Source organism: Passer domesticus, chromosome 12, assembly GCF_036417665.1.
Source record: "Passer domesticus isolate bPasDom1 chromosome 12, bPasDom1.hap1, whole genome shotgun sequence".
NCBI lineage: Eukaryota > Metazoa > Chordata > Aves > Passeriformes > Passeridae > Passer > Passer domesticus.
In genome coordinates this window covers 19,743,239-19,770,393 of record NC_087485.1, presented here as the reverse complement: position 1 = coordinate 19,770,393, position 27,155 = coordinate 19,743,239, and the positions used below count along the sequence as shown (strand labels likewise).

General features: G+C 46.8%; 3 protein-coding genes and 1 long non-coding RNA gene across 6 annotated transcripts in view; 2 read left to right on the top strand and 2 right to left on the bottom strand.

Moving 5' to 3' along the window:
• Nucleotides 1–8,333, bottom strand: part of TK2 (thymidine kinase 2) — a 15,632-nt gene extending 7,299 nt beyond the window's left edge. Inside the window, exons 1-6 of the mRNA XM_064387040.1 lie at nucleotides 8,087–8,333; nucleotides 7,409–7,446; nucleotides 6,631–6,705; nucleotides 5,218–5,271; nucleotides 3,209–3,298; nucleotides 1,775–1,848 (exon numbers count right to left, since the gene is read on the bottom strand). Of these exons, the coding sequence (XP_064243110.1) occupies nucleotides 1,775–1,848; nucleotides 3,209–3,298; nucleotides 5,218–5,271; nucleotides 6,631–6,705; nucleotides 7,409–7,446; nucleotides 8,087–8,333 (578 nt within the window). The remainder of the gene's footprint in view (nucleotides 1–1,774; nucleotides 1,849–3,208; nucleotides 3,299–5,217; nucleotides 5,272–6,630; nucleotides 6,706–7,408; nucleotides 7,447–8,086) is intronic.
• CKLF (chemokine like factor) lies at nucleotides 8,297–11,990 on the top strand. Its single transcript, XM_064387041.1, has 4 exons — nucleotides 8,297–8,470; nucleotides 8,545–8,703; nucleotides 9,925–10,020; nucleotides 11,600–11,990. Exons 1-4 carry the CDS (start codon nucleotides 8,297–8,299, stop codon nucleotides 11,702–11,704), a joined length of 534 nt encoding a protein of 177 aa, XP_064243111.1. The 3' UTR covers nucleotides 11,705–11,990.
• LOC135279577 (uncharacterized) lies at nucleotides 11,764–12,380 on the bottom strand. The gene is made up of 2 exons (XR_010346790.1): nucleotides 12,052–12,380; nucleotides 11,764–11,965 (listed from the first exon to the last, which is right to left on the bottom strand). It is a non-coding gene; the product is annotated as an uncharacterized LOC135279577 (long non-coding RNA).
• CMTM3 (CKLF like MARVEL transmembrane domain containing 3) lies at nucleotides 12,381–27,155 on the top strand. Of its 3 annotated transcripts, XM_064387043.1 has the most exons (6): nucleotides 12,436–12,569; nucleotides 15,761–16,017; nucleotides 20,655–20,810; nucleotides 22,490–22,585; nucleotides 23,807–23,924; nucleotides 25,395–27,155. In XM_064387043.1, exons 2-6 carry the CDS (start codon nucleotides 15,991–15,993, stop codon nucleotides 25,421–25,423), a joined length of 426 nt encoding a protein of 141 aa, XP_064243113.1. In that variant the 5' UTR covers nucleotides 12,436–12,569; nucleotides 15,761–15,990; the 3' UTR covers nucleotides 25,424–27,155. The 3 variants fall into 3 exon arrangements, with proteins under 3 accessions (XP_064243112.1, XP_064243114.1, XP_064243113.1); XM_064387042.1 differs by lacking the exons at nucleotides 15,761–16,017; nucleotides 25,395–27,155 and adding an exon at nucleotides 24,053–24,239 and having other exon boundaries at nucleotides 12,381–12,569; XM_064387044.1 differs by lacking the exon at nucleotides 15,761–16,017 and having other exon boundaries at nucleotides 12,383–12,569.

The following is a 27,155-nucleotide window of genomic DNA, read 5'->3' as shown; positions in this document are numbered from 1 at the left end:
GGCTCCTGTGCTCTCCAGCTGAATGATTAAGACCAGTTAGGCTATTTTAAATAGCATTGAAGAAAAATAGTCCACAGATTTCTAACCAGTCCCCTTTGATCACTTGCTTTGATCACTTGCAAAAGTGAGCAAAAGTAATAAAAGATATTTCCCTAAGTATGGAAAAAAGCAAAATCCCTGTTTGTCCACCTCCCCTCCTGATCTGCCATCTGGAAATGGGGTAACACTGCTCACTGCTGCTCTTCTTGATAATCACATCAATTCTGGGTAGCAGGGATCTGCATCAGCCAAACTCTGATTGTGCTACTTTCCTCCAGGATAGATGGGGGAAATAGAAAGGCTGAGAGGAAATAAGAAAAAGCTTCACTGTTCTTACCCTAAAAGACAAATACATCCAAGTTAATTCTGCACTGACCTGCCCTACAGACAGCTTTCTTTCCCTGGGTAATCCTGGGAGGACTCTGGCTCAACATCCATAAAGATACAGGGTATACAAAAGGCACAACATGGTGTTTAGATTTCCAAAGTTTGCTGGCATTTGGCTCCTACAAAGTCAGGTGTTTACTGCCTAAGTCCAACGTGAACAGAGTTTCTATCCTAACCAGTGATGGACTCAGAGGGACAGTGAACTGCAGTGCTCACCTACAGCACACCCTGCACACTCGTGTACACACCTGAGACTCACCTAACACAGCCAGACTGACTCCTTTTTTAACGTGTCACAAAACAGCTACTTTCACACATTCCTCAATTATTCCTTCTTTTATTTATAATCCTTTTACACATCCTTTTCTTTTGTCTTGCTGTTGGTACTAGCAGCTGCCTTCTAGCTTGCTGTAACAAAACAAAGCAAATGCTTTTTTTTCAACATTTAAAAAATGCAAAACATCTTAGATGCCCTTAAAATTGTTGTTATTATTAACTCACAGTGTTGCCACAAACAGATTTAGCCTCATAGCAACTAAGTCTTTAGGAAAAAAAGCACTTTGTCTACAGTGAAAAAAGAAGCCAGTGACTAAAAATGAGGATATTCCAGGCTGCTTGCCATGTGTGGACTGGGATGAACAATGTGTGTCTCTCCCCACTTGCAAAGGCTTTCCCGTGGCAGAGAGGTGCTCGTGCAGCATGGATGACACCTTGTGGCACAAACTGGATTTGTACCTCAAGGCCACTGAAAAACCCACTAAAACCCATCCAAACAAACAAACAAAACCCTGATTCCTGTAATATTTCCGTTACTTTGGGACAGGGGAGTTGTACCTAGGGCAGTCAGGTGTAACTGTTATAATTGTTCTTTCTTTACTCACAGCCTACCAAGGCTTGCAGTCTATTTTGATCCTGTCAATCCTGATCCTGAGCAAGAGCACAGGACTTGAGACCTTGCTTGCCAGAAATGCCAATCCTGGATGCCAGGCTGGATAACACTGCCCAGCCTACAGTCTTAATTCTTTCTATCTTTGTGGTTTTTTACCTTTCCAGCATGTGTTTGATTCAAGCAAGATTTGGGTATTCAGCTGGAGAGCCAGTAACTTCAATAGATGGTGCCTAATAACACTGAGTGCTAAATACTCAGGAGCACTGCTGAAAAAGGTTTTCCAGAGTCCTACAGGAAGTGGGCATCACAGCCCATACCAAACACACTGCCACTCCAACACAGAACTGGCAGATTTCACAGGCCCATTAAATGCACATTACCAAAGAAACTATCCTTTGGTTAGATAGATATTTAAAATAATGAATCCAAGAAAGTAAAGCAGAAAACCACATGCCATACCTTCGATAGAGGTTTTCCACAAAAATGTGTTTTGCACTGTGAATCGACCGCTCCATCATCCTTATGGGGGAAATCTGCAACACAAAACTTGACTCTCTACATTTTCATGCTTGTTTCTTTTCACACTCATGTGGCACATATGAAATACAATTTTCAGATCTTGTGAGAAACAAACTTACTGGGAGGGTGGGAACTACAAAGCAAACAAGGACTCCTGATCTTCCTCTGATTTGTTATTCAGACACCAGTTCAAAGCCAAGTGCTGAGCTTCAGCTGAGCAGTGGAAGGTAACTCAGGGTACAAAAAAGCAGCAATCCATTTGGGATCTGCAGGACAATGGGAACTATTGCTCCCCAAAGTGCTGCTCCATCCCATGCACTGCTGGGTCACAGCACACAGCTGACATCAGACACATTCAAGAAAGGAAACAGGACTTTTAAAAGGAGTAACTGGAGCTGACAGAGCCCTGGCCTCAGCCAGCCCTGCACGTGTTCCACCAACACTTCATGTTGGAGCAGGGAGATCCTCTGACACTCCTGGGCCTGGCAGAGCAACTTCTCACCCAGGTTTCTGCACATTAATGAAGCAAAAACGGCTCCAGCAAGGCTCAAATGACAAAAAAGCTCAGATTGAAACACAGGGAAATCCTCAGGAATTCTTGACTGAACTTCTTCTCCAACAGAACAGGATTTCTATTGTCTTAGAAAAACACCTCTTCCAAAAACCTAATGATTATATGTGCCACTTTCATATTTGGCACCACCAACAGCTTGCCCTGACACAAACTCAGAAAACAGAATATAAGAACAATCAGTAAAATATAAGCATGGCATCTAAGACCAGGTCTTGTAATCAGGGAATGGAAGACAGCATAGAATGTAACAAAAGGTGCTTGAAGGAGAAAAGAATAAAGAGATCTTGATAAAAAGGTAGAATATGAAATTTAGTATTAGAAAAAAGAAAAAAATACAAGAAAAAAAGGATGTCAACCACCTGAAAAAGGAATAGAAAAGGGTAGTGGAAGTCTTTTGCATAACCAGAAGAAGCAATTGCTAAATTTGTACTAGACAGCATGAAGCAGTGCTATGAATTCTAACATGAGATTACTTGGTGTTTGCCAAAGATTTGAAAAAATGAAATTACAGACAAATCACTGACATGAAATGAGGAAGAAATTTGTACAAGCCTAGCCCTGGAGGGTGTGCCCAAACAGCAGGATCAGTTTGGGGAAGTTGTGAGCAGGCAGGAGGCAGAGGTTTCACCCCCAGAGCACACACTGAGCATAACAATGTCTGCACCACAGAAATTCCTACCCACTGCAGGAACAAAGAATGAATGCACACACTGCATCCTAACTCTTGAATAGAAGGCTAAAAATATTTAGCACTCATAACCACATCTAATTACTCTTAAGATTAAAAGAAGTTTCCTTACCATGGGCCTGGTGTGCTGCTCCAGCATGGTCAGCTGCACATAGGTCTGCAGAGTTATCCCCCACCTTGATGCATCCTGGTACATTAAGCCCTGGGGTCAGAGAGGGAAGCAGGACAGATGGACATTTGTTAGGACACACAGCACAACAGGAAGTTGGGTATTTAGGAAGCTTTTGCCCTATACAACAGCATTGCTCTAAGAAGTGCACTAAAACAGCTGATATCAGGTTTGATCAGAATGAAGGGATCATTTGCTCTCCACAATGGAGATAGAGAATTACAGCCCTGTCCCTACAGACACTGAGTGGGAGGCTGGCTGAAGTCAGCAGGAATTAGTTATTCTGCACGTGGAACAGTCAGAACCAAGTAATGAAAAAAAACCTACCTACTACTCTATTTTTGTGACCTGACAGACCCTCAGTGCATCCAGAAATCATACAGGGTTCTAAGTATGGTCTGGGCCTCAGGAAAGGTGTCCTTTAACACAGGCTATTCTTCCCAAAGGATCCTCACAGCAGCTCTCATGTAGCTGTTCTACTTTCTGATTACTGCAATTCCACACTCGGATAGAACTTAAAAACATCAATCTATCCTGCACAGCAGAGAAAGGATTTCACTCAAAATAAAACATCATTCAGTGTCTGTTGGCTAAGGTGACAAGTTTAAGCCAGCAGCAAAGCTTCAACCCACAGGTCTGACCTTCTGCTTTGCTCCCTGCCAAGATCAGAGTTTCCCAGTGCTCCAAGGCTGCTATGGTGTCGTGCAACACATGCCTCACCCCTTTCCTAACAATCAGAAAGGCATCAGCAACTCCTGGGAGGGACAATTTACTGTTCCAGAGGGCCTGTGCTAACACTGCTGCTATTTAACATATGCCAGGGCAAGTATGGCTTGGGGTGTGTCCACACTGCAGAGCCCGAGCACAGACCCCTGCCTCAGCCACAGTGGGGTTTCTGCAGAGGGGCTGAGCCCCAAGCCCAGGGCTGACAGCAGGGACCACCTCCAGCATCCCAGCAGGGCCAGTGTGCAGCTGGGACCCAGGGACATCCTGGGGGAGCAGTTGCAAGAAGACTCAGACACTCAAAAGACAACAGAAGCCCTCAGCTCCTCACTGGGCTGAATTTTCCTTACCTACAGCAGCCACAGGATCACAGATTCACGCAGGGTTAAAGGGTTGGAATGGCTTTAAAGCTCATCCAGTGCCACCCTGCCATGGCAGGGACACCTCCCACCATCCCAGGCTGCTCCCAGCCCCAGTGTCCAGCCTGGCCTTGGGCACTGCCAGGGATCCAGGGGCAGCCACAGCTGCTCTGGGCACCCTGTGCCAGGGCCTGCCCACCCTCACAGGGAACAATTCTTTCCCAATATCCCACCCATCCCTGCCCTCTGGCACTGGGAGCCATTCCATGTGTCCTGTCACTGCAGTTCCTGAGGAATTGTCCCTCTCTGGGTTCCCTGCATCCCCTCAGACCCTGGAAGGAGCTGTGAGCTCTCCTCACAACCTTCTCCTGTCCAGGCTGAGCAGCCCCAGCTCTCCCAGCCTGGCTGCACAGGGGAGGTGCTCCAGTCCCCTCAGCACCTCCATGGCCTCCTCTGGATTTGCTCCAACAATTCCATGTTGGAGGCACCAGAACTGTCCACAGAACTCCAGTCCAACAACATTAATTGGTCAGATCCACCCCTCACCTCACCTCCTTCCCTTCTTTGAAACAGGCACAAGCACATTTAGAAACAACTGCCACACTCAGGGCTTACCTTCCTGGGAATTGCTTTAACTCCCCCCATGGGACACCCAGTCCTTGCCAAAACCACACTTTATATGCAGTGCTTCTATTACATGCATGTCTTAACTGCAGTAGAAGCTCTTTTGCTGTGTGGAGCTTTAGTTTTTGCTGTGTGAGATTTGGATCACACCTTTTGTAGCAGTTTTGCTGGCTGATAAAAAGCCATCACACATGTCTTGCTAAAAGAACAGCCACTGTAACTGCAGGAATAATTTCTGCCACTTACCAGGATATTATGACCTCGAACATTCCTCCACTTGGTCAAGGGTTCCTTCAAAACCTGGTTAAAAATAATTACTCCATGTTAAACACATCTTACATTCAAAATACTTAATGTGACCCTACAAGTGTACAACTATTCTTAAGGAATACTTGTGCAGTAAATCAGAGTATTCAGGACTTGTATTGGAAAGCTCATCACACTTAAAAAACTAGCACTGAATTCTGTAACACAAAAGGTAATAATGAAAATAATGAACACTGCTAAAAATATAGACATGTCAATATCCAGTGTCTTCTTAGCATTTTTAAACACTGATAGATTACTTCATAAGCCCGGAGGGAATTTTTTTTTGAGTCAAAATCAGTGCCATGTAAGGGAAAGAACAGCTTTGCAGAGTACTTAGCATTTCAATGACAAGCCCATGCCCTCACAAATTAACTTCTCATAAAGTAACACTTGTTAGCAAAGGAAGAGGATCAGACTGCTACCACGTTAATTTTTATTTTATTTTTGTGTTCTATCAAACAAATTGTATTAAAATCTTTTACAAAATTAATCAGATTTTTCCCTGAACAGGTAAAATCACAAGAGACCTGCCTGGTTCAAACAGGGTCTAAATCTACAATAATACTGTAGAGTCAGGCCTAGGAGAATGTCATCAGCCTGGGAACTTAAGTAGCTACTTAAAAATGCTACACTGTAGGCAAATTAAAAGTATGTTATCCTTTGGATTAACAGTTAATTACTTCATATGGACAATTCCTGTTAAATTACCAAAAAACATCTGGCAATCAAGCATTTCTATGAGGACTCCTAAAACTTACTGCAAAATGTGTAGCCAGGTCTGTTGGGGAAAGCATTAATATCTGTTGTACAAGAACAATTGTTCACTGACCTTGATTTTGTTTAAAATGCAACAAGCCTGCCCTTCCCCTAACCTGGTTCTAAGCAACATGAAATCAAACACCAGATCAGTCTAAGAAATCTCCTGAAACAGTTCTAACAGATTTTCCTTTTATTAAAAAAGCCATCTATTCACTGGGATCTCTGTTACATTGCATAAGTATTTTTACATAATAATTCTTTACTTTGCTTTTACCAGACCCATCTAAGATTTCAGTGGGATTAAATGGCAAACAGGCAAGTCCAAACATGCCCATGCTCTGTGGGCTGCTGTTATTTTACAAAGGCACAAACACTGGTTCACAGGTTTTTCGGGTATTTTGGCATCCAGTACCTACCACATGTGATCGACATTTCTCTGCTGCAATTTGACTGTAAAGGTTGGGGTGGTGCCCCAGCAAGCCCCTGGCTCAGCCCCTGCTGCTCCCTCCTCTTGCACCCAAGGACATGCTGGATCTAAGACACGCAGCTGCTCAGCGAGGGAAATAAGGACAAAGAAATTGCATCCAGTACCTCAATGCTGGTAGTCTGTGCAAAGTAATCCAGGCATGTTGTTTTTCCACTGGCAATGTTGCCCTCGATACAGATCTGGTGAAAAGCAGAGTCACTTTGTCACACTGTGGCAGAGCAGTGACAGTGTGTCAGAAATGCCCCCTGCCCATTCCAACATGCCAGCCCCCCACGCTGGGCACAGATTATTTCATGGGATCCGTTTGGATGTTGTCACTCTCCCAGACTACCACAGCCAGTCCCTGTCCTGCTTCCAGCTTCCTTCCCCTTCCCAGGACCCTGGGGGTTCCAGAGGGTCACCTGCTGCTCCCCACTCTGCCACAGGCCACCTCAGAAACCTGACTCCCAGCTTTAAATAAGTGCCAGCTGGAGCAGTAACTTCAGCATCCATTATATAGATAGCTTAAACCTTAAGATGGATCACATTTTTATTTTCAGAAACCTAAACAACTAAAATAAACTAAGAGAATTTTTTTTCAACTGCCTTAAAATAATTTATAGTCCAGGGGGTTATATAGGCAATGGCAAGGCTACACATGCAACACTGAACCCAAACTGCCACCTGTCCTGACACAAGCCCTCACAATTTTTTTCACGGATCTCCCACAATTTTACCACAATTTTCAGAACTAGACCAACATAGCCTCGCAGAGGGTATGACCCAGTGACACAGCTAAGGCCTACAGCTGCAAACACACACACACACTCAAATTACAATGGAATTACAATGAAAGAGGCTGCACTTTTTACTTTGTTTTCTGAACAAAATGCAAATACTTACAATTCTCTTTCTAGCATCGTTTTTTATCAGATGCTTATCTAGAATGGAAATAAACAACAGTTAATATCAAAGCGGTCTTCATAACTTAGTTATACTGAGTCTCTTAATGTGAGATCCTCCAGGCCAGTTTTAGCTTCCCTATGGCTTATTATTACCAAATTATCAGCTTTCAAGGTTCAGGTAATTATTGGGTCATTTAACACACACTGTGGCATCGAATGACACAGATTTAGCTGAAGCTCTCCACTGTCCCTGACACTGCCAAGAGTCTGATGGTGAGTGCTCACACTTCCATCAGATTTTTGCTCCATCTGCTGCTCCTCAGTGGGTCTGCACAGGGGAAAAATGAATTTTGGAAAGACCAGTTGGAGCAGCACCCACTGGCCCGACAGGCCCGGCGGATTACACAGCAGCTCCAAAACAAGCACCTTACACATCAAAACAGCAGCAAAAGCCTGTCCAAGCCAAGCTGAGCTGACAGGACCCTTCACCCAGCCAGGCAGGGACGGGCTCGGCGGTCAGCCCCGGTCAGAGCTCCAGTCTGACCCCGCTCCTGCTGCCCCGGAGCCGCTCCAGCGCATCCCGAGGGCCCGCACGGAGCCGAGGCCGGGCCCAGGAGCGGCCGCCCGGCCCGGCCCGGCCCGGCCCGTCCCGTCCCCGCGGTTCCCCCGCACTCACGGTCGGCAGCGGCGCGGGGCCCGCCCGCCGAGGGGCCCGGGACGGCGGTGCCCGCGCCCCGCCGGCCCCAGGCCCAGGCCGCGCCCCGCCGCCACATGGCCCATCCCCGCCGCCGCCCGGACCGCGCCGCACCGGCCCCGGCCCTTCCGCCGCCGAGCCGCCACTTCCTCCGCCCCGGTGCTCTGAGGCGGGGCTGGTTCAGCGCCGGCGATGGCCCCGGCATCACCTGCAGGATCGGCCCCGGCATCTCCCCGGCTCCCGGCGTCGTCGCGGGGTCCCGGTCCCGCCGCGCAGCGCCCGGGCCGCTCGGCCGCCATGGGGCGGCTGCAGGTGGACCGGGCCTTTCCCCGCTCGGCGCGGGGCGCGCTGAAGATCGCCCGCACGGTACGGCCGGCAGCGGCCCGGGGCAGGGGCAGGGCCCGGACCGGCGCTGACCCCCGTGCCCTCCTGTCCCGCAGCTGGTGGCGCTGGCCGCCTTCCTGTGCTTCGTGGCCTCGGGCGCGCACGAGGCCTACACGGCGCTGACCGGCATCGAGACGGTGATCACCGTCCTGTTCCTGCTGCTCTACCTGCTGAGGCTCGACACGCGGATGCGGTGCCTCTTCTGGCCGCTGGCTGTGAGTACCCGTGGGCTCCGAGTGCCGGGGTGCTCCGGCTCTGAGTACTGATGGCTGTGAGCACCCGAGTCCCCGGCCGTGAGTATTGATGGACTCTGGGTACCCATGTCCCCTGGCCGTGAGTACCAGTGATCCCTGGCCGTGGGTACCACTGTCCCCAATGTCCCCTGGCTGTGGGTATGGCTGTCCCCTGACTCTGGGTGCCACTGTCCCCAATGTCTCCTGGCTGTGGCTGTCCCCTGGCTGTGGGTGTGGCTGTCCCCTAGCTGTAGGTTCTGCTGTCCCCTGGCTGTGGGTACCACTGTCCCCAATGTCCCCTGGCTGTGGCTGTCCCCTGGCTGTGGCTATGGCTGTCCCCTGGCTGTGGGTGCCACTGTCCCCAATGTCCCCTGGCTGTGGGTACCACTGTCCCCAATGTCCCCTGGCTGTGGATATGGCTGTCCCCTGGCTGTGGGTACCACTGTCCCCAATGTCCCCTGGCTGTGGGTACCACTGTCCCCAATGTCCCCTGGCTGTGGCTATGGCTGTCCCCTGGCTGTGGGTACCAGTGTCCCAAATGTCCCCTAGCTGTGGGTTCTGCTGTCCCCTGACTGTCCCCAATGTCCCCTGGCTGTGGGTCCTGCTGTCCCCTGGCTGTGGGGCCGCTGGCTGTGAGCAGCAGCAGGCCCGTGGCCAGGAGGGATCCCCTGTCCCGGAGGATGTGTCAGAGGCTCGGTGATTGTTTCTGCGCAGGTAAGGCAAGCCCCAGTGCCCTCTGGAGGCTGAGGCAGTTTCTCCTAAGGGAGCGTTCTGTTCCATCAGTTCTTGGGCGGCTGCTGGATCCAATAACAGCCCCTCCCGGCGCAGGCACTGTTTGCCTTGCTGTGTAACACCTTCACATCACAAATTAGTCACACACTTTCACTCAAATACTAACAAGTTCTCCTCTTACCTCCCTCTTGTACATGTATTTGCTGCTTCAGTCTATCAGGTGTAGCCAAATTGCAAACATTTGATGCAAAAACAACAGAAGAAAGGTAAAACAAGGAACTTTTACTATAAACACTCTTTTTTTTGATCAAACCACTGGGTGTCAGTGTCCTCTCACACGGATATTGCTGTAACTCTGTTTTCATGGCAGTCCAGCTGTTTTTAACCATCCCTTCTGTGCTGGGAGCTCTCCACACTCTCCTTCAGGCCTGTATTTCACAATAAATGTTTTGCTTCCACTGGCTGTTTCAGGATATTTTCAACTCGGTGATTGCAGCGTTGTTCCTCCTCGTTGTGGCCTTGTTTGCAATAATAATCAAGACCAACAAGGGAATATTGGCTGGAGGAGTAAGTAGGAGCATTGTTAATGAATTTCAGTTCTTAGAATGCAGCGATTTGAACCTCTTAGTACATTCACATTGTGGTAGGACCATGCAAACAACTGTCTTGGAAGAACACTCTCAGCAGTAGCAAACAAGTTACATCCAGTGTATCTCACTAAAAGAAAATAATCCTCACATCACTAGTAATCTGAAGATGTTACAAGACTTAGGAATACTGCAGAGAAGTACTGAAACAGTGAAAATTTCCAGAGTTTTTAAGTAACTTACATTTGCTACCATAGCTTGAAATCCTAGGTAGGAGAATCCCCAGCTCTTTTAGGACTACCCAGTTTGGTTACTATGAGAAAAAATGCCAACTGTCTTATTAAAAGAGTTGAAACTTTTTAACAGGCACACTGGTACCTCCCTCCTGGCCTTTACATTATTTTTTGTGACACAAACGGAGGAATTATGTCAGTTAAAAAGGGGTTTTGTTCATACTATGATTGTAAGAATTTTGTGTTCTTAAGATGAAATCAGTTTAATAGTTTGAGTAATTGGTATTTTTAATTCAAATGGCAATTAATGTAATTAACCTTAATAAATAAGGAGGGGAAGAAAACCCCTCGGTTTTGAAAGTCTCTACAAGTACAAGAGAAGCTGAAATGTGACAAGCAACCAAAAGAAACCTAAAAGCTGCCACAGAGCTCTTTCAAACTCAAGCTTAGGAGATGGTAAGGGGGAAGGCTGGTGGCTTCACTGGCAATGGCATCCCAAGCAAAAAGGAGACTTTCTGATAGAGTGACTGTGCTGGAATAGAATTTATATTCTCAATTGTGAAGTTCACAGAAATTAAAGGCGGGAGCAGGAGACCAAGCAGGTAGCTGGGAACACAAGTTTGGGTGGAACATGTGACATCTTCAGTGCTGGAAGGGACAGAATCACCCCAGCCTGTTCTCCTGAGGCACAAACTGCCTTGAGCTGTCCTCTCCCCAGAGTTCTCCTGAAAATAACTCCCCTGATCAGATAATGCAGTGCTTGCATAAAAAACCCCAGTGTGCAGTGGGATGGGGCTGAAGGGCAGGAGCTGACTTAACTCAGTGGCTTTTCTGCAAACACATTTTTCCAGTTACCTTCCTGTGGTTGTCTATTTCTTAAATAATACAGTACATTTTGTTCAATTTGGAATGTTTCCCATTCAGAGCTTCAGAGGAGAAGAGCATTTTCGTGCTGGGCTTGTTTCTAGGAATACTGACTTTCCCTTGACTTTTCTCAGGGCCGGTCCCATTAATTAAGCAGCCCTTAATTAAGGGACAGAAGGGCTTTCATTTAGGATAAAAGCATTGTCTGGCATAATGCAGCATTAGCTTAGCTTTCAAGGAGAGCACCACACTACCTCCAAGGCCTGACACAAAAATCAAACAGAGCAGGCTGTAGACAGCTCTCTGAAAGCCTGATGGGATGTAAATGTGGGTGTTAATTTATCCACTGTCTCAAATCACACATATTTTCAAGGCCAGAAACAAGTATATGTTTACTGATGAGTCACTACAGTAAAAGTTCAAGACTGATTGGGGGAACTAATTTTATGGTCATTTTTATAGGTGTTGGGTCTTATATTGCTTGTTCTCTGCATTGTCGACGTGGTTCTTCTTTGCAAGAAGATTAGCCTTGATAAAGCAAGAGGAAGGAGTGCTCCTGCCAAATAAGAATGACGTTAGTGAAAGAATAAGTTCTCCATTCTGTTTTCGCACTTTTTTAAAAAGAATTTGCATTTTCACATGCTCACTTCTGAATTTCATGTGCACTGATGTTTCTGCAGTATCATTCATAAGGTTTTGTACTTTTACAAATGCAGTTTCAGCATTGCAGTTTCACCAGTTAAAGCTTCGGAGAAAATTGTTGTGTTTTTCTAAACTTAATTATGTTTTTACCTGTATGAAAATTATTTTCATGGTTGTCTTCTTTCTCTAATAAAAAGAAAATACAAACGGGTGTAAGTGCATTATTTAATCTTATTTACTAAGTGTAAAAAAGTACACTAGAGTAAATGTACCTTTTAAAGTCAAGTAAAAATGTAATGACCCAGTAACCATCCTTTGGAAAGATTTTCTTGTGCCATGTGAATTTCATGTTAAAGCGTTCGCCGTGGCATTTGGATCCTGAAATTTCAGCCGTGAGCGGGTTTGGGCTGGGTGAGCCCCAGCGCCCGGCGGTTCTGTGTGCTCGGAGCGGCGGGGCCAGGGGCTGCCCGGCTCCATTGTCCCGGGCTGGGGGCGGGCGCTGGGGCCGCCCCCCACAGCTGGGGATGCTGAAACTTTTTTTTTTTTTTCACGTTTCCGCAGTGTCACGATTTCCGCTTCCCTCCTTCAGAGAGAAAAAAAAAAAAAATTCCACGGCCAACCCCCATCCCCGCGGCTGAGCCCGCGCCCGGCTCGAGCCCAGCCCGGCCCGCCCGCCGCCATGGAGGACCCCGAGCCCGCGGGAGCCGCACCAGCGCCCGGGCTGAGCTCGCTGCTCCCGCCCCGGGAGTTCTTGCGCTCCCGCAAAGGGCAGCTGCTGCTCGCAGAGTCGGTAAGGACGAGACACCGGGGCTGGGGGGCTGCGGGAGCCACCCCCGGGGCGGCCCCACCGACCGACCTGCCCCGGGCCGCTCCCTGTGCGGCTGAGGGGAGAGGGGCGGCAGCGGCGGGGACAGCCGCGGAGAACAGCCGAGGGGAGACGGGGGCAGCAGCCGAGGGGAAATCTAGGGAAAAACCGGGGAAAAACAAATGAGAGGAGCCGTGGGACAACAACCAAGGGGAAAACTGGGGAGCAGCCGTACCGGAATGGGGGAACTGCGGGGCTGTCCCAGAACATAATGGATTTAGCGTAATTCGGGCAGAGCACGTTAGAGACCAGAACTCGTCACGTTTGACTTCCAGTGCATTAAGTGTGTTTCGCTGTCGGGGACTCCTTTTCGGTGAAAAAGCGCTTTGATTTCGTTTTAAGCCCTTTGCAGAGTAATCCAGTAACCCACTAGGGCTGCGGTTTGTATTATGGGCTGGTGCCAGGTGAGGGGGCAGCCTGTCCTCAGTGTGTCAGGAAAGACTTTTCTCGTGGATTTGTGATGTGTGGCATCACGGTCGCTCAGCTGCTGTCCCGAGCCCTCCGGAGCTTTGTCCCTGACCCTCAGAGCGATGTGCTTGCTCTCCACTCTGGAGCCCTTGGGCGGGAGAGCTGCCCAGAGGGAAAGGCTCTGGGGTGCCCGGACAGCCGCTGGGCACAGCCCAGCTGGGCAGAAGGCCAGGGACACCTGGCCTGGGTCAGCAGTAGCGTGGCAGCAGGACCAGGGCAGCGACTGTGGTGTGAGACTTTCTGGAATTTTACGGGTAAAGGCTTAAAACCTGACAGCTGAAACAGTGCCCACGTGATAGGGAAGGAGATTGCTCACCCCATGGGGAGTGGGTATTTCACACCACAATTTAGCTGCTGAATAGGAAACTTGTTGATTGAAATTAGGTGTTCAACATCATTTTTTGCTAGAAATAATGATAAATTCAGACACTTAGTTTGCTGGAGTTTTGGCAGCAGATAGTCAAATATCAGGACAGCCCAAACTGGCAGTCAGGTCCATGGAGCACTGTTGAGATGTGGAATGTGTCTCTGGCTAGCTCAGGAAGGAAACCGGGATATTCCAGCAAAAGAAAGATAAGGAACAGACTGAAGGAGACAGGATTGTCTGTGACCAGCTGGTGGGGACCAGCTCTGAGGGCTTGTGAGGCTGTGGGCACTGCCCTGCGGCAGAGAGACGGGGAACAGCCAGATGTGAGAGGAAAAGCATTCACTCAGGAGGTCAGGATGACTTCTGTGGTGGGGAAAGCCTGGGGCTGGGTAGCAGCAGGCCATGGGCTTTATCAGCTCTACCAAAAAAATGCCAGCTACCCCGTCCCTCCTTCAGGTACCCCATCACTCCCACAACATCTGTATTTACAAAACCGCACATTTAGAAGATACCAGAGCCCAGCTAACCTGGCTCCTTTGGCATGTATTTTTGTTACATACTGTAACACACACTGGAATTTCCTTTACAAGCTTACAGCCACTAAATGATGGCTTTCAGATAGCCTGGCTTTTTAACATCCCAGAATGATGACATGTTGGAGGAATACTGTTCTGGTCATGGGATCAGACTCACCCTTTTGTTGTCATAGAGAAGTACTGACGATGCCTCCTTGGAGTAATAAAAACTGCTCTGTCTTGACAAAACAGGGGTTTATCCTTTGTAAGGCCACTTGGGGCTTCCCAAGGGCATGGCTGGCTGAAAGCAGCTCTAAAATCCCATCTGCAGAGAGCTTTCCTTGTGCTCCTTGCAGGCCAAGCCCACGTGCTCAGGACGTGGTTTCCTGGCAGACAAGAGACAGCAGTAGTTTCTCTCCAGTTGTCTCAGCTTTGCCAGAAGAAACCCTTGAAGACTACACAGGCCCCAGAGTAAATGCAGCCTGTACACAATTAGAGAAATGCAGTGCCAAATAATTGAAGATGAGTTCAAGTTAAATCTATCATGGTTTAAATCTGTGTTTCATCTTTAGCTTTGTATTTCTCATCTTGAATGTTTAATTTTTCCTCTGACACAGTGCTAATGTGGGGTGGAGTTAGGTTCTGCATAAATGTATGGAAATAATATTCATGGATGCACTTTTTGAACAGTGCTTTTTGTTCAGAAGCAAAGTGGGATGCTCATTACTGTTACAAATGTCACATTATCCAGCATCTTGGCAGTTCCCCAGAAATGCACTTTATTTCTGCAGCTCTCGAGCCGTTTTTGAGAATAACATTTCCACACAGAGGATCTTTAGGATGTTCAGGTGTGATTTGGTCTGGTACAGTACCCATGTAAACTGGGCACCTGGGTGCTTCCCCTAGAACAGGCCAGGCTGGGATGGAGCTGATAACAGGTAGAGGTGTAATTATCTCAAATTTTATTCAGATAAGGAAGATCTCCTTCCCCCATCCCCTGCTCCTTTTGATCTCTACAGAATCACAGAGTGGTTGGGGTTGTATGGGGCCCCTGGGGAATATCCAGTCCACCTCCCCACTAACCTGCCTGATTAATTTTTTATTCCACCTGGGACATCTGTAAAGACAAAGAAGCAGTAGCATCAAATACATTTATAAGCTTCACTATCTCTCCTAATCCTGTTTATTCTCACTGTCTTGCTCCCTCCATTTTCTAACCACCATTTACAGATTACTCCATTTACAGGTTAACCATCACCATTACACCATTTACAGGCTAACCATTTTACAGGTTACTCTTTTTTCCTCTCTGTTCTCCCCCCACCCCATGCCACGGTTTCTTCCACACATTTTAACACTCCTCTTAAGCTGCTCATTTTTCCTAATCACTCAAGTTGCTGTGTTGAGGGTCAGCATCTCATCCCTGCTTTTTTCCACCCTTCAAGAGATGAGTTTTCAGTTCCCTGTGTTGGAACCATTAACAGCCACTCTCACCAGAGCTGGCACCAGAGCTTGTCCAGGCAGGATCCCCAGCTGTGGATTCTGCTGCTCACCTGGCTGTTCCACTCAAACCCTTGTGGATGCTTTGACTGGCATCTCCTCAGTCTCCTGAAGCCAGCATGCAGTGGTATTACATTTTCTTAAGTTTTTATAAAAATGCAGTGAGAATAGGTAAAGTTGTGCCACCTTTGTGGTGACATAAAAGGATGTAGAAATCATTGTGCCTGTTTCTCTTCTCTTCTCCTGTCTTTCTCCTGTCTTTTCAGTCTCCTCTGACCTGACCTTCGTAACTGAAACTCCAGCTGCTCGGTGTAAACTCTCCTTTGAAGAGGCCCCTGTGCCTTTCTCAGGGTCTGTAGCCAGAAGGCCTCTCCTGCAGCCAGTTCTGGAGGAAGCAGGAATTTCACCTCCTCGACAAGTGCAGCAGAGACCACTGAATGATGCACTTTGTCTGTCTGACAAGAATACAAGAACAAAACACACTCTTGTCCAGAAGATGACACTGCTACCCACTCGTAAATCCGTAGGCAAAGCTCTTCTTTCCTGAGGAGGGAGGTGGGAGCAGGAGGTGGGAGCAGGAGGTGAGGAGCTGGTGCAGTGATGGCAGTGGCTTCCCAGCATCCCTGAATTCCCAGTGGGTTCCAGCGAGTCTGTTCTTCCTCCTCAGGGGAGACAAAGGCCTCTGGAGCTGCCATGACCTCAGCACTGCTCAGGCCTCTCTCTTCAGGGACATTGTGCTCTCTAGCCACTGTCAGGACTGTTTTTTAGGCCTTGAACTGCAAGCTGGTTGTACAATAAAATATAACTTTGTAATGCCTGGCCACCCTAGGAAGGCCAGCAACACAGTAATAAGTAATAATTACATGGGATTAAATGGGAAAGTTACTTTCTGAAACACAATACCCAAGAAGAGTTTTGTGTGAATGGGAGTGTACATAAAGGGTGCTTAGTGAACAGTCAGGCTGCTTTTTTGCCAGGACTTTTTATTATTTTTTTCCCAAGCTATGAAAGGTTCCTGTCCTGCTCTTTGCTGCATTAGAGCTTCCTGCATGCAGATACTCCTTCACAGTGAGGCTGGCAGCAGTCACACCAACCTGTCATCAGCAGCTCAGGAAGAGCTCACTCGGCTGCTTTCAGTGCTCAGGGTGCAATCCCAAGTGAAGGGAAGAGAAAAATGCTGTGTAAATACAAATTGACAAAACTGATAAAACACTGCTGCTTTTTTTTTTCCCTCCCAGAAGCTGCAGTGCTTTCTGAAAGTGCTAGAAATGAACTTGCAACTGCATGGAGCCTCACAGACTTCCTCTAGCTGCCTTTTTTTTTTTTTTTAGCATAGATACAGGGCTGTTACAAAAAACAGAGTCCCATTGCATGACCTTTCTCTGAAGTGACCCTGAAACACACAGCTCCAGGAAAAGAAGTGCAGAGGTGCACAAATGTGATGTGCAATGGAACATTTGACAGCCTTGGAGGGGTCAGGATATATTCTGAAAGGTGCTTTTGAGTTTTTAGAGCACCTTGCAGTTTGCAAGATGTTTCTCACAAAGACTTGAAGTCTGGAGAAGTATGTAGGTAGGTGTCATTATTTCTGGGTACAGACTGGCACTGCAGTGTTTGTATTGTGGGAGGGGAGGTGTAGTTTTAAAATTTTAAGATAACATCAAATGCTTGAGTTAGTGGTAGTGCACTTAAATGGTCAGAAAAGGCACCTCACTTCTGTAATTCAGAAAAGACAGTTATAGGTAATAGCCAATATTGCTCAAGGAGTCTGTGCATTCCAGCTGTCAGAAGAGGAAATGAGCTCTACACAAGGAGAAATGAGAAACATCATCAAAACCCTACAATTTTGTGGGCTCTTGTATTACACAGGGCTGTTCCCAAGCTACCAAGGAAGTTTGGCATTAAAATCTGCATTAAATCAGGGCAGTGACAGGAGACAGAAAAGAAGAAAACCGAAGAGCAAGGTGCAGTGCCATGGTCATCACCTGACAGACCTTGGGCACCTCCTTCCTCTTGTTCCTCTGGCTCTTTCCAAGGTCTGCCTCCCTCCCCTTCCTGTGCCTTCCAAAAATACAGTCTTTCAAATCTTCATTCTCAAAATCTGATCTGTTCTTTTATAGGTTTTTATTTCACATAAAATCTTCCTTGGGCCCTTCCAGTCTCAGAGTGCCTCCAGAATGAGGAATGGTGTTTAACTGCAGACCAGTCACCAGTCTTCAGAGTCGTTCCCCTTTACTAATACCATCAGTAATCTACTGAAATCAAATAGGTTCTTGTGAATCAAAAGGTGCCCTTTTTTCAGTGTGCAGTTCTCCTCACAGGGGATGCTGACAAGTGGAGAGCAGGACAGGCTGGAGAGAATCCCACCACTGAGGGTGGGGAGGTGGGAATACAGTGGCTGACCTTCGGGGCTGAGGAGCAGGCAGCAGGACACTGCTGTCACCTACCAGTCATGCAGGGCTTGGTTTGAACAAGTGACTGGTCTGGTAACTAGATTTTAAAATAAACAACTAATATTTCCTCAGCCTCTCTGGGTCAGACCCAATTAGAAAGTTGAAATGCTCTGATCTCCTCAGCACCTTCCCTGGCACAGAAGGAGGGATCCCCTGGCACCCCAGCCCCTGGGATCAGGGGCTCCTTGGTGTGTTCCTGCCACAGACCAGCTCCTGCTTCACCCTGAGTCCAGCTGTGTCTGAACCTCACACCTGCCCAGCGCTGAGAGGAGACAGCAGGAGCTTTCCCTGGCACAAATTGCCATAAAGCTGATAAGAGCAGACCACAAAAGCTCTTCCCTTCACTTTACACTTAATCAGGAAAGCTTTTTTCTCAGTGCAAAAGCAGTCAGAGTGCAGGAGTTACTGACGCAAACGGAATGGAGATCAAAGGGATCTCTGCTGTGCAGCATCACCTGACATATCTGAAATTTGCCTCTCTGCCTCTCCTCAGTGCTCCAGTAGGATGCATTATTTAACACTGCATTTAGTCCTTTCCTAAGAGATCACTAGGTTTAATTCAATTCTGAGGATCTGCCATTGGAAGGGTTGTGGTCAGTGGGACCTGCCCTGAACCCATCTCCCTGCTGCTGGTGACCTCTGCAGCACGGCCATCGCCTGCCTTTAGTCACAAAAGAAGACTTTTTTTCAACACCAAAACAAAAAGAAAATGTCCTGTATAGATGGTGATTTCTTTTTTTTCCAAGAAAACATAGAACTGTGTCTAAATTGTGTTCCAGAAATGCAAGTGAAGCGGATTTGCAGAGCAAGTGCAGTCTTTGTTCTTTGGGGTGGGAAGGGAATAGGTGCTGTGATGGGAAGAAGGAAGTCCTCTCTCAGGAGTTGTCAAGCTCTGGTAAATCCACTTCCCTTCAAAGAGTTCTTATCACTTTTAGCTCATAGGAAGAAAATACCACACTAAGGATGAGATACAGGGAATGAACTCCCTCCACTTTATGAAAAGAAGAAAAACCTGCAGAGAGGCTCTGTGAGCAATAAACAACTCAGAATGGGGTAAACACGAACAAATGGGGCAGATATTCCCACCCAGCAGGCCCATGCAGCAGTGGGCTCTATAAACTATCCCAGCTCAGTCTCTTAGAACCCCGTGAAACAAGAACAATGCATAGACCTTTAAGATAAATATAGTCTCTTACTAAAAATGTTACATCCTCTCTAACCTCACCAGCCAGTCCTAATGGATGAAAACAGTTTATTCCAGCTGTTAGCATCCTGCTCAGGCACTGACTGCTTTCCCAAAACACAGGCTGGGAATAAAATCTTGGTAATTAATTACACCAAGAAATTATTTCAGTGGGATTTAACTGCTTAGTTGTCCCGTAAACATAAAAGGTTTTTTTGATACGTGTATTTGAGAGTTGACTGACCTCTCATAGGAGTAATTACCAATCAGTAACTATAGGAGGGTAATAGGAGTGATAATAATCATCACTCAAGTGCAATGATGATTTCTTCTGAGGTGGTCCCCAGAAACCCATGGTAGCAGCAAACAAAGAAATCCACAGAGCTGAAATTTAACAAGGCAGATGCATTGATTACCTTTGCAGGAAGCTACATCTGCCTTTAGATATGCAATCTAGGGGGAAAAAAATCCATTTATTTTCAGTGCTGTGTGAGTGGGAATGTCAGTGTCCTGATTTGTAATTAGAAGTTTAAAAAGTCTTGTTCATCTAATGCTCAGTCTGTGCTGACCAAAAGCATCCCTGAGTTTTGGGAAGGCAGAGATTTGTCTCCAGGAAAAAAAAGGCTGGACAGAGCAGCCCAGGTGTAAACTGGTACACAGTAATGTGTAATTCAGCATCCTGCCTACTTTTGTTACTTCAAGCTAATTTGATTGAAACAGCAACCAGTTCCCATGCAAGGCAGTTAAACAGGAGGACTGGAGACTCTTTTGCAAACACAGTCCATTACCATTAAGGTACTGCCTGGTGTAGGTGAAAGTGCATTTTCTTCAGTTGTTTTCCCATTGAGAAACTTGTATTTTGAGCCATATTCTAAAGGTATTTTAATTCAGTGCAGAAAAAATGCCATTTTTTATTATTTACTAGAGTTAGGAAACATGGAGATAAAAGAAATCTATGGGAGTTATCTGTTCTATTACTCTCTAAAACAGCTGTCATGCTGGAAAACTGGAACCAGACACTTCCAGAAGTCACAGAACAATTCATTCTTGGCCCTTTTCTATCCGTCATCATCCGACTTTATTCTTTCGACTCCAAGATTATAAATGCTGAGTTACTTCACGCTGTCTGAGCACTGATTTGGGTTTCAAATGAGAGCTGTCACGACTGAAAGCTTAGAGCTCTGCTTGCTTGGCAACACCCCACTCTATTTTCAGAATTATGTTGTCAGAGCTGTTTACAATCCAGAGCAAATTACTGACTTCAAGAGGTGCAAATCCACCCAGCGCTCCGGAAAAGCGATTTCACACACATGGAAATAAACACCCTTACTTCAGATTTATTCTGTGCTGAACAAGAAAAATCATTTGGCCCAATGAAAAATAAAAAAGCAGGATGCTGAAGCTGTGCCAGCAGCAGCAGCACTCTGACAGAAATACACAGGGAAAATAACACTTCAAAGCTGCTCAGCTGCCTACGGCTCTGCTATTCCATGCAAATAACTACGAGTTTTCCCTTTACTTTAGGTGCTGTCATTTATCATCTTTATCTGCTATATTGCATCTCTAGCAGCTTCTTTCATGATGGCACCACTCCTAGAGTTTCTGCTGGCACTGTTTCTTTTTTTTGCCTACGCCTCCAAGCTTAATGAGAAGTTTAAAGGAGTCCACTGGCCTTTGGCGGTAAGTGCGATGTGCAACAGAAACCTTCAGATTTAATTGTGCAGTGAGAGGGGAGGGAAAGGGGCTGGGCAGGAGATCAGGGTGACTGTAACAACTTTACTGCCCTCTTAGAAACTTCTCCCTGCTGCCTCTGCTTCAGAAGGTCCCAGAGGACTCTGTACTGCTCTGCTCTGCACTGCAGCTTTTTGGGTGCTGACACAAAGCATGGCTTTATCAAAGCACAGAATGTATGCCCAGTTCCAGGCAGATGGCTTAGGGCCAGCATCAGCCCAAGTCTGACTGCTGGGGGCTCCTCATTGCCACCCTTGCAGAGGGGGAAACAGGTGTGTTGCTGATAATGGGCAGACTTTGTCAGGCTGTGATTAAATTCTCGGGTAGAGTTACACCCACAGACAGTCTGAGCTGCTCTGGGAAGGGCAGCTCTGGCCAGTTCTTGCTCACAAAGGAGCCCAGTGGCTGCTGGGGCAGTGCTGGGGCTGCAGGAGAGCCCTGGCCACTGGATGTCCCTGCAGTCTCAAATATCACTGCAAAGGCAGCAGCTGCCTTGCAGTACAAATACTTGAAAAAACCCTGCTGATTTCATCAATCTCGATTCTCTTGGTACCATCAGTAGTTCATTGCACTGAGGTTTGAATTAGAGCTCTCAGTGTATAAAAATAGCTTCAGCAAGGCCACTGGTAGATAAAACAATATCAGTTACTTTGGCTACGACTGTGCACAGCTCTCAGCTGGTAATCTCAGTTCCATCCTTTTCCCATTTTCTACATGCATCTGGTTCCAGAACTAAGACAAAAAAGGCACTTGTGTGTGTTCATTATGGCCATTACCATAACATACTGCAGGCACACAATGTAGATAACTGACCGTGTCCTGACTTCAGAGGAGTCAGGTTTCTTGCAGGATTTGTGCTTTGAGACAAATCTTACTCCTCCATCTGTTCTGGAAAGGCAGAAGAGCTAATTGTGAACAGGGCTGAAGGTACCATTATTGCAGCCCTCGTGATTTGCACATGCCCTGGGACACAGCTCTGTGTTTAAAGCCCACTGCAGGGACATCCCTGCTGGTGTGACAGGGCCCAGCAGGGCATCCCAGGGATGACACCAGGCACGGGCTCCTGGGGCAGGCTGGTGGAGCTGGCAGTGGGCATGAGAAGCACAAATCATTCCAACACTAAACCAAGTGTTTGGTTCCTGGATGAGGAGCTGCACAGACAGGTCTCCCTGGAGATCACCACAGCCCTGCATCCACAGAGAGACAGGCACCTGCTCCCACAGAGCTGGGACCTCCTGAGCCTCTGGTGCCACAGAGTTCTGCTCAAACACGAGGTTTTTAAGGCATTTCAGATGATTTTTCCATTAAAGCCCTTGCTGTGCTCCAATGCAAACGCCCCACAAAGCCCTTCCTAGGCTGAAGGAAGGTCTGCCTGACACAGGCAGGGTAGCAGCAGGATTTATCCCAGCATCTTTAAGAGCAGAAGTTTATGCCAAGGTTCAGGTCTTCTCTTATTTAGAGCTATTTCACAGATGAGCAGTTCCTCCTCTACAGCAAACCAGATTGTGGTCACATGCCAGCAAAGCCAGTGCTGCAACAACAGAGGGGCTGAGTGTTAGTTTCCAGGATGGAATTTTTTAGAGGAAATCCTTGACCAGTCTGAGAATGCACCATTGCTTCTTCCACAGGATTTCTTGCGCTGTGTCACCGCTGCCATTATTTACTTTGCCATTTCAATTGCTGCTGTCTCAAAATACAGCGATGGAGCATCGAAAGCAGCAGGGGTGAGTAGGCATGAGCTTTCCAGCTGAGTGCTGTGGTGAACTGAGTGCACTTCAGTACATGGATGTACTTGAGAAACAGTTCAAATATGACCCCACTGCAAGTCATTGAAGTTTCTTCAATTAACTGAGAATTAATTTGCCTAAAGCAAAGAAGAAATAGTCACTTATTCAGAAAAACATGTCTTGAACCAATGAATCGTTTTTTTACCCTAAGAGAGCTGCTCATTGTTAACTGTACCCTTAGGGAAGGCACCTATTCTGCTTTTTAATTTTACTAGTTGCTCCTGCAAGGAGTGTCAAGATCCTTGAATGGAGGGAATAATGATGATGATGATGATGATGATACAAAAAAAAAAAAAAAAAAAAAAAAAAAACCAAAAAAAACTCAAACTTGTAACTGCTAAGGCCAGTCTAAATTAAGTAACTTCAACCTTCTGCCTCTCCTGCTTAGTTTTACTTGGATGAGTTGAAACAAGAGCAGTGTCATTTTACCCTCCAGTACAAGGACTGCTCAGGAGGGAGCCTTCACCCATCAGCATTTTGTGGTCAGAAATACAATACAGCCCCTGCATCTGCAACTTGACTCTAAGCATCAATAATGTATGCAACATAAATAAAATTTGCATAACAATTTTTTAAGCTTGGGAAGAACAGTGCCCAGTGGTGTCGGCAGCAGCCCTTCCCAAACTATCCCAGAATACAAACCCAGATCTTGTTTAATCTTTGTCCCTGCAGTGAGCCATGGAGCAATGGAGTGTGCTCAGCCCAGGCTCCCAGACCAGCACCCAGCTTGGCACAACTCTGCTGCTCTGACACTGGAGAGAGAATTCCAGAATCATTTTAATCTGTCTAGTTCACTCAGCAATAGACACATCTCCTTGCAAACAAGTGGAAAATTATTTTCCAAGAAATGGAGGTGATTCCTTGGTGGCAGATGTGCCCTGGGACAGTGGAGGTGCAGGAAGTGCTGATGTCCGGAATGTGCCCAGAGCCCAGGAGGGCTGCAGCCTGGGGGAGGGATAAAGACACCCCTGGTCACTTCTCAGGCTCCCAAATCAGCTGTAATTCAGGTGATACCCATGTGCCACAAACCATTTGCCTTCCCTGCCTTTTTGGAAAGGCACAGGCCAAAAAATTCCATGGAGTTTTTCCTGTGTGGGTTTGGTTTGTCCCTGACAGACGGGAGCTGTTGTTAAGGAGAGCATTATTTTGCCCTTTCAGGTGTTTGGGTTTGCAGCCACCATCGTGTTTGCCATTGATTTCTACATCACCTTCAATGACCTGGTCACTTTCCTCAAGCAAGGCAGCTCCGATTCCCCCGAGGGGCACAAGACAGAAGGTGGGTAAAATTCCCTGCTTGTCACACGAGCTGCAGTGTGAGATTTCCCTCTCCAGTTTACCCTTAGCAGGGAGCAAGAGCTCTTGCTCAGTAAGAGCAGTTTCTATTCTTGGGTTTGTCTGCCACAGCTCTGCTCAGTTAGGAAGCTGCAAATGGAATTCCAGTGATTTATGAAGATAACCTGCAAGCCAGGAATGTGAAGTTTCTCAGAGTTTCACATCTCACTTTGAAAAGCCCCAGGTCCAATTATAGAAATCACCATGCAGCACAGATTTTCTTTCCCTATTAAAATGTCTTGCTGTAAAAACAAGCAAACTTCTACCTTTTTTTTGTTGTTGTTCTTTTTGGTAACTTATAATTAACATCCATTAATCCACAGTTTTTTGTGTCCAAATAGTGCTTTTCTCTTTATCATTTCCTTATCATGATTGCCTCTTATGATCTTTGACCATCTGTGGGCAAATGACCTTGAATGCCAAGGGTCAAGCAGCATAAAATTAACAAGGTTGCTATCAATTTTTTTTTCTATTACAGTTCACTTCAGATCAGACAGATCCACTTAGGAGGAGATAAAAAGAAGGTGTTGGGTGTTCAAAGCCAGCTCAAGTCAGGACAGGGGTAGTTGTTCTGTAGTTTCCAGGAGCCCAAATCAGGCATCATGTCCATTTGACTACTTATTGCACCCACCCTTGGATTAAAAAGACTGCTTCACACTTAAAAATAAACAAAAAATATCCCAAAACACCCCATCTAAAACCCCTGAAAACCTAACACCCAAGGTGTGTATGGAATCCCAGGAGGTGAACAGCAGCACTGACTCTCTCTTCTGGGGATTTTAGTCGACTGTTAAATGTTTTTTCAAGCTTTAGGCTGAAAAGAAACACAAAAGAAAAAAAGAATAAAAGGAACAGGAAGGAGACTGTAAAAGCTAAAAACTGAACTGCCCTCAGAAGATGATCAGGTGGCAAGGGTGCAGAATTAGGATACAGATTAGATCTAACTCCCCTGGAGATGGAGGCACAAGTACATAAACTCACAGAAGTGCAGTCCCACAGCTTGGGGCCATGCAAGGAGGGCTCAGCCCTGCAGCCCCAACTTGTGTTCACACAGGGGCTCTTAATGCTGAGGCCAGAAGGATGGAGCTCTGTGGCCTGCTGGGATTTCTCAGCATCTCAGAGCTTGTGGCTCTCAGAAGTGTAGGGCTGCTGAGCACATGGCCAGCAGCAGGGATGTGCCCAGAGCAGCAAAGATGCCAGCAGGGCCTCTCAGCAGCATCTCCCAGCTCCTTCAAACACCATTTCAGGTCCCACCACCTCAGCAAGAGCTGCCATTTCACAGAGGTGTTCATTCCCAGCCTCTGTGTCCTTCGAGGCACACCCTGCCAGCGCAGCCTCTCTGTCCCAGCCAGAGCCACAGCTGGGGGGATTTCCAGTTTGCATTTTCACTTTTGTTCCTTCTTTCACCCCTCAGATGAGGACTCCGACTCTGACTCAGACTGAAGAACCAAACACCAACCAAGCGTGAAGGGAAGATGATCAAGCACTTTCCTCTTTGCTGAATGCACTGCCAATTGAAATATCCCCTCATTTCAGCCCCTTTCCACCTCACTGTTTATGGAATCACCAGAGCACAGACAGGGCAGTGATGTGGAAAAGGAGACTACTCCCAGTGCATTGAACACTCCTTGGAAACTGCAGATCCTACAGATCTGTCCAAACAACACAGCTCAATTCTCTGTTGGCCCTCCCCACTGAGTACATCCATGTCCCGAGTAAGTGGGAACAGCATTTTTAACATTTACAGCTTTTAATGTGCTTTCATAATACCAAACCATTAACACTTAGAGCTTTTATACTTCTTGACATGCCAAAGAGGAGAGGTTTGGGTGCCTGTTTGTATTTTTCTTGATTAACTAACAATATTTCTTTATCCAAAGTCTGAATACTCCCAAGCATTGAAGGCATGGATTACAGTTAGCATGCTGGTTTCAATACCTTTGTATCTCCTGTCTATCTGTGACAAGGAAAAGTGACAACTGGAAATCTGCAGCAAGAGCAAACCTCAAAGTATAATGGTGCTGCAGGGCAGCTGGCTCATTGAACATTCAGTATCCCTTGTTTTAAGCTGCTTGGATGGAGTCACATCCCCTCTGCTGCAATTTCACCACAGGATGGGGTGGAACAGTTGAGGCAGCTCTGGGCAGCCCTGTCCTGTTTTTGTGGAAGCCCTGGGAGTGTTTGCACAGCCAGGGAAGGCAGACTTGGCAAATACCTCCCAGCAGGACCTGCCTGGTGAAACCTGCAGGTGTTTGTGCCCCAGGCACCAGTGCTGGTGTCCTGCTCTGTGCCACTGGCCACTGTACACTGAATGTACACTGAGTGCCTCCTCCCCACTGTGAAAAGGCCAAGAAACCAACCCCAAACTACAGAATGTCTGCAATAAATTCATCTCCCCACTCCCCCTTTTTTCAGTGTGGCTGGGTGGGGTGGGTTGGGTTTTCTCCCCTGGAAGGATGTGATTTATCTTGTGTTGTATTCCAGGGAAAAAGCCCTCTGAATGTAAAAGTTGTTTTCACAGGTAGCACAACCTGCCCTGGAATATCTGTGTCCATTTATAAACACTTGGGAGTGCTTGGGAAGAGTGCTCCTCACAGGTGGCATCAGACAGGTCTGTGGCAAAGAAACCTGTATGGATGTTTTAAAAATGAATACAGCACCAGAACAGGTGTGATTAAAATGTGAGCAGATGGTACTAACAGAGTAAGTGAAAAACAGGGAAAAAACAATAAAGGCAGATTTCCTTTGGAATAAAATCAGCATCTGGGTTCCAGTTCCCTGGGGCAGCTGCCAGCAGGACAGGGGAGCTGGCAGGGACAAGGGGTGCTGGTCAGGCTCAGAGTTGTCCAGCAGGCAGCTCCTGCATCTCCTGCTTCCTGACCACTGACAGAGTAAATGCAAAACAAGTGGTTGCTTCTAAATGGGACAGACAATCTCTGATTTATGAGAAAGATTTCTTTGGACCTTTTCCTGTACGAAATCCCATGCTTCTCTCCCTTCTCTTGTTGTATTTTACTGGCACACACTGTGATGTTCAGGGGACATAGGCTCATTTTTATACTTGTTTTGTATTTCTCTTTTTTTTTTTTTTTAAGTAAAAAATGTACTGCATGTCACAGCTGGAGACGTGGTTAATATTTAGAAACCATGCTGGATTAAACTTCTTTTAATAGAA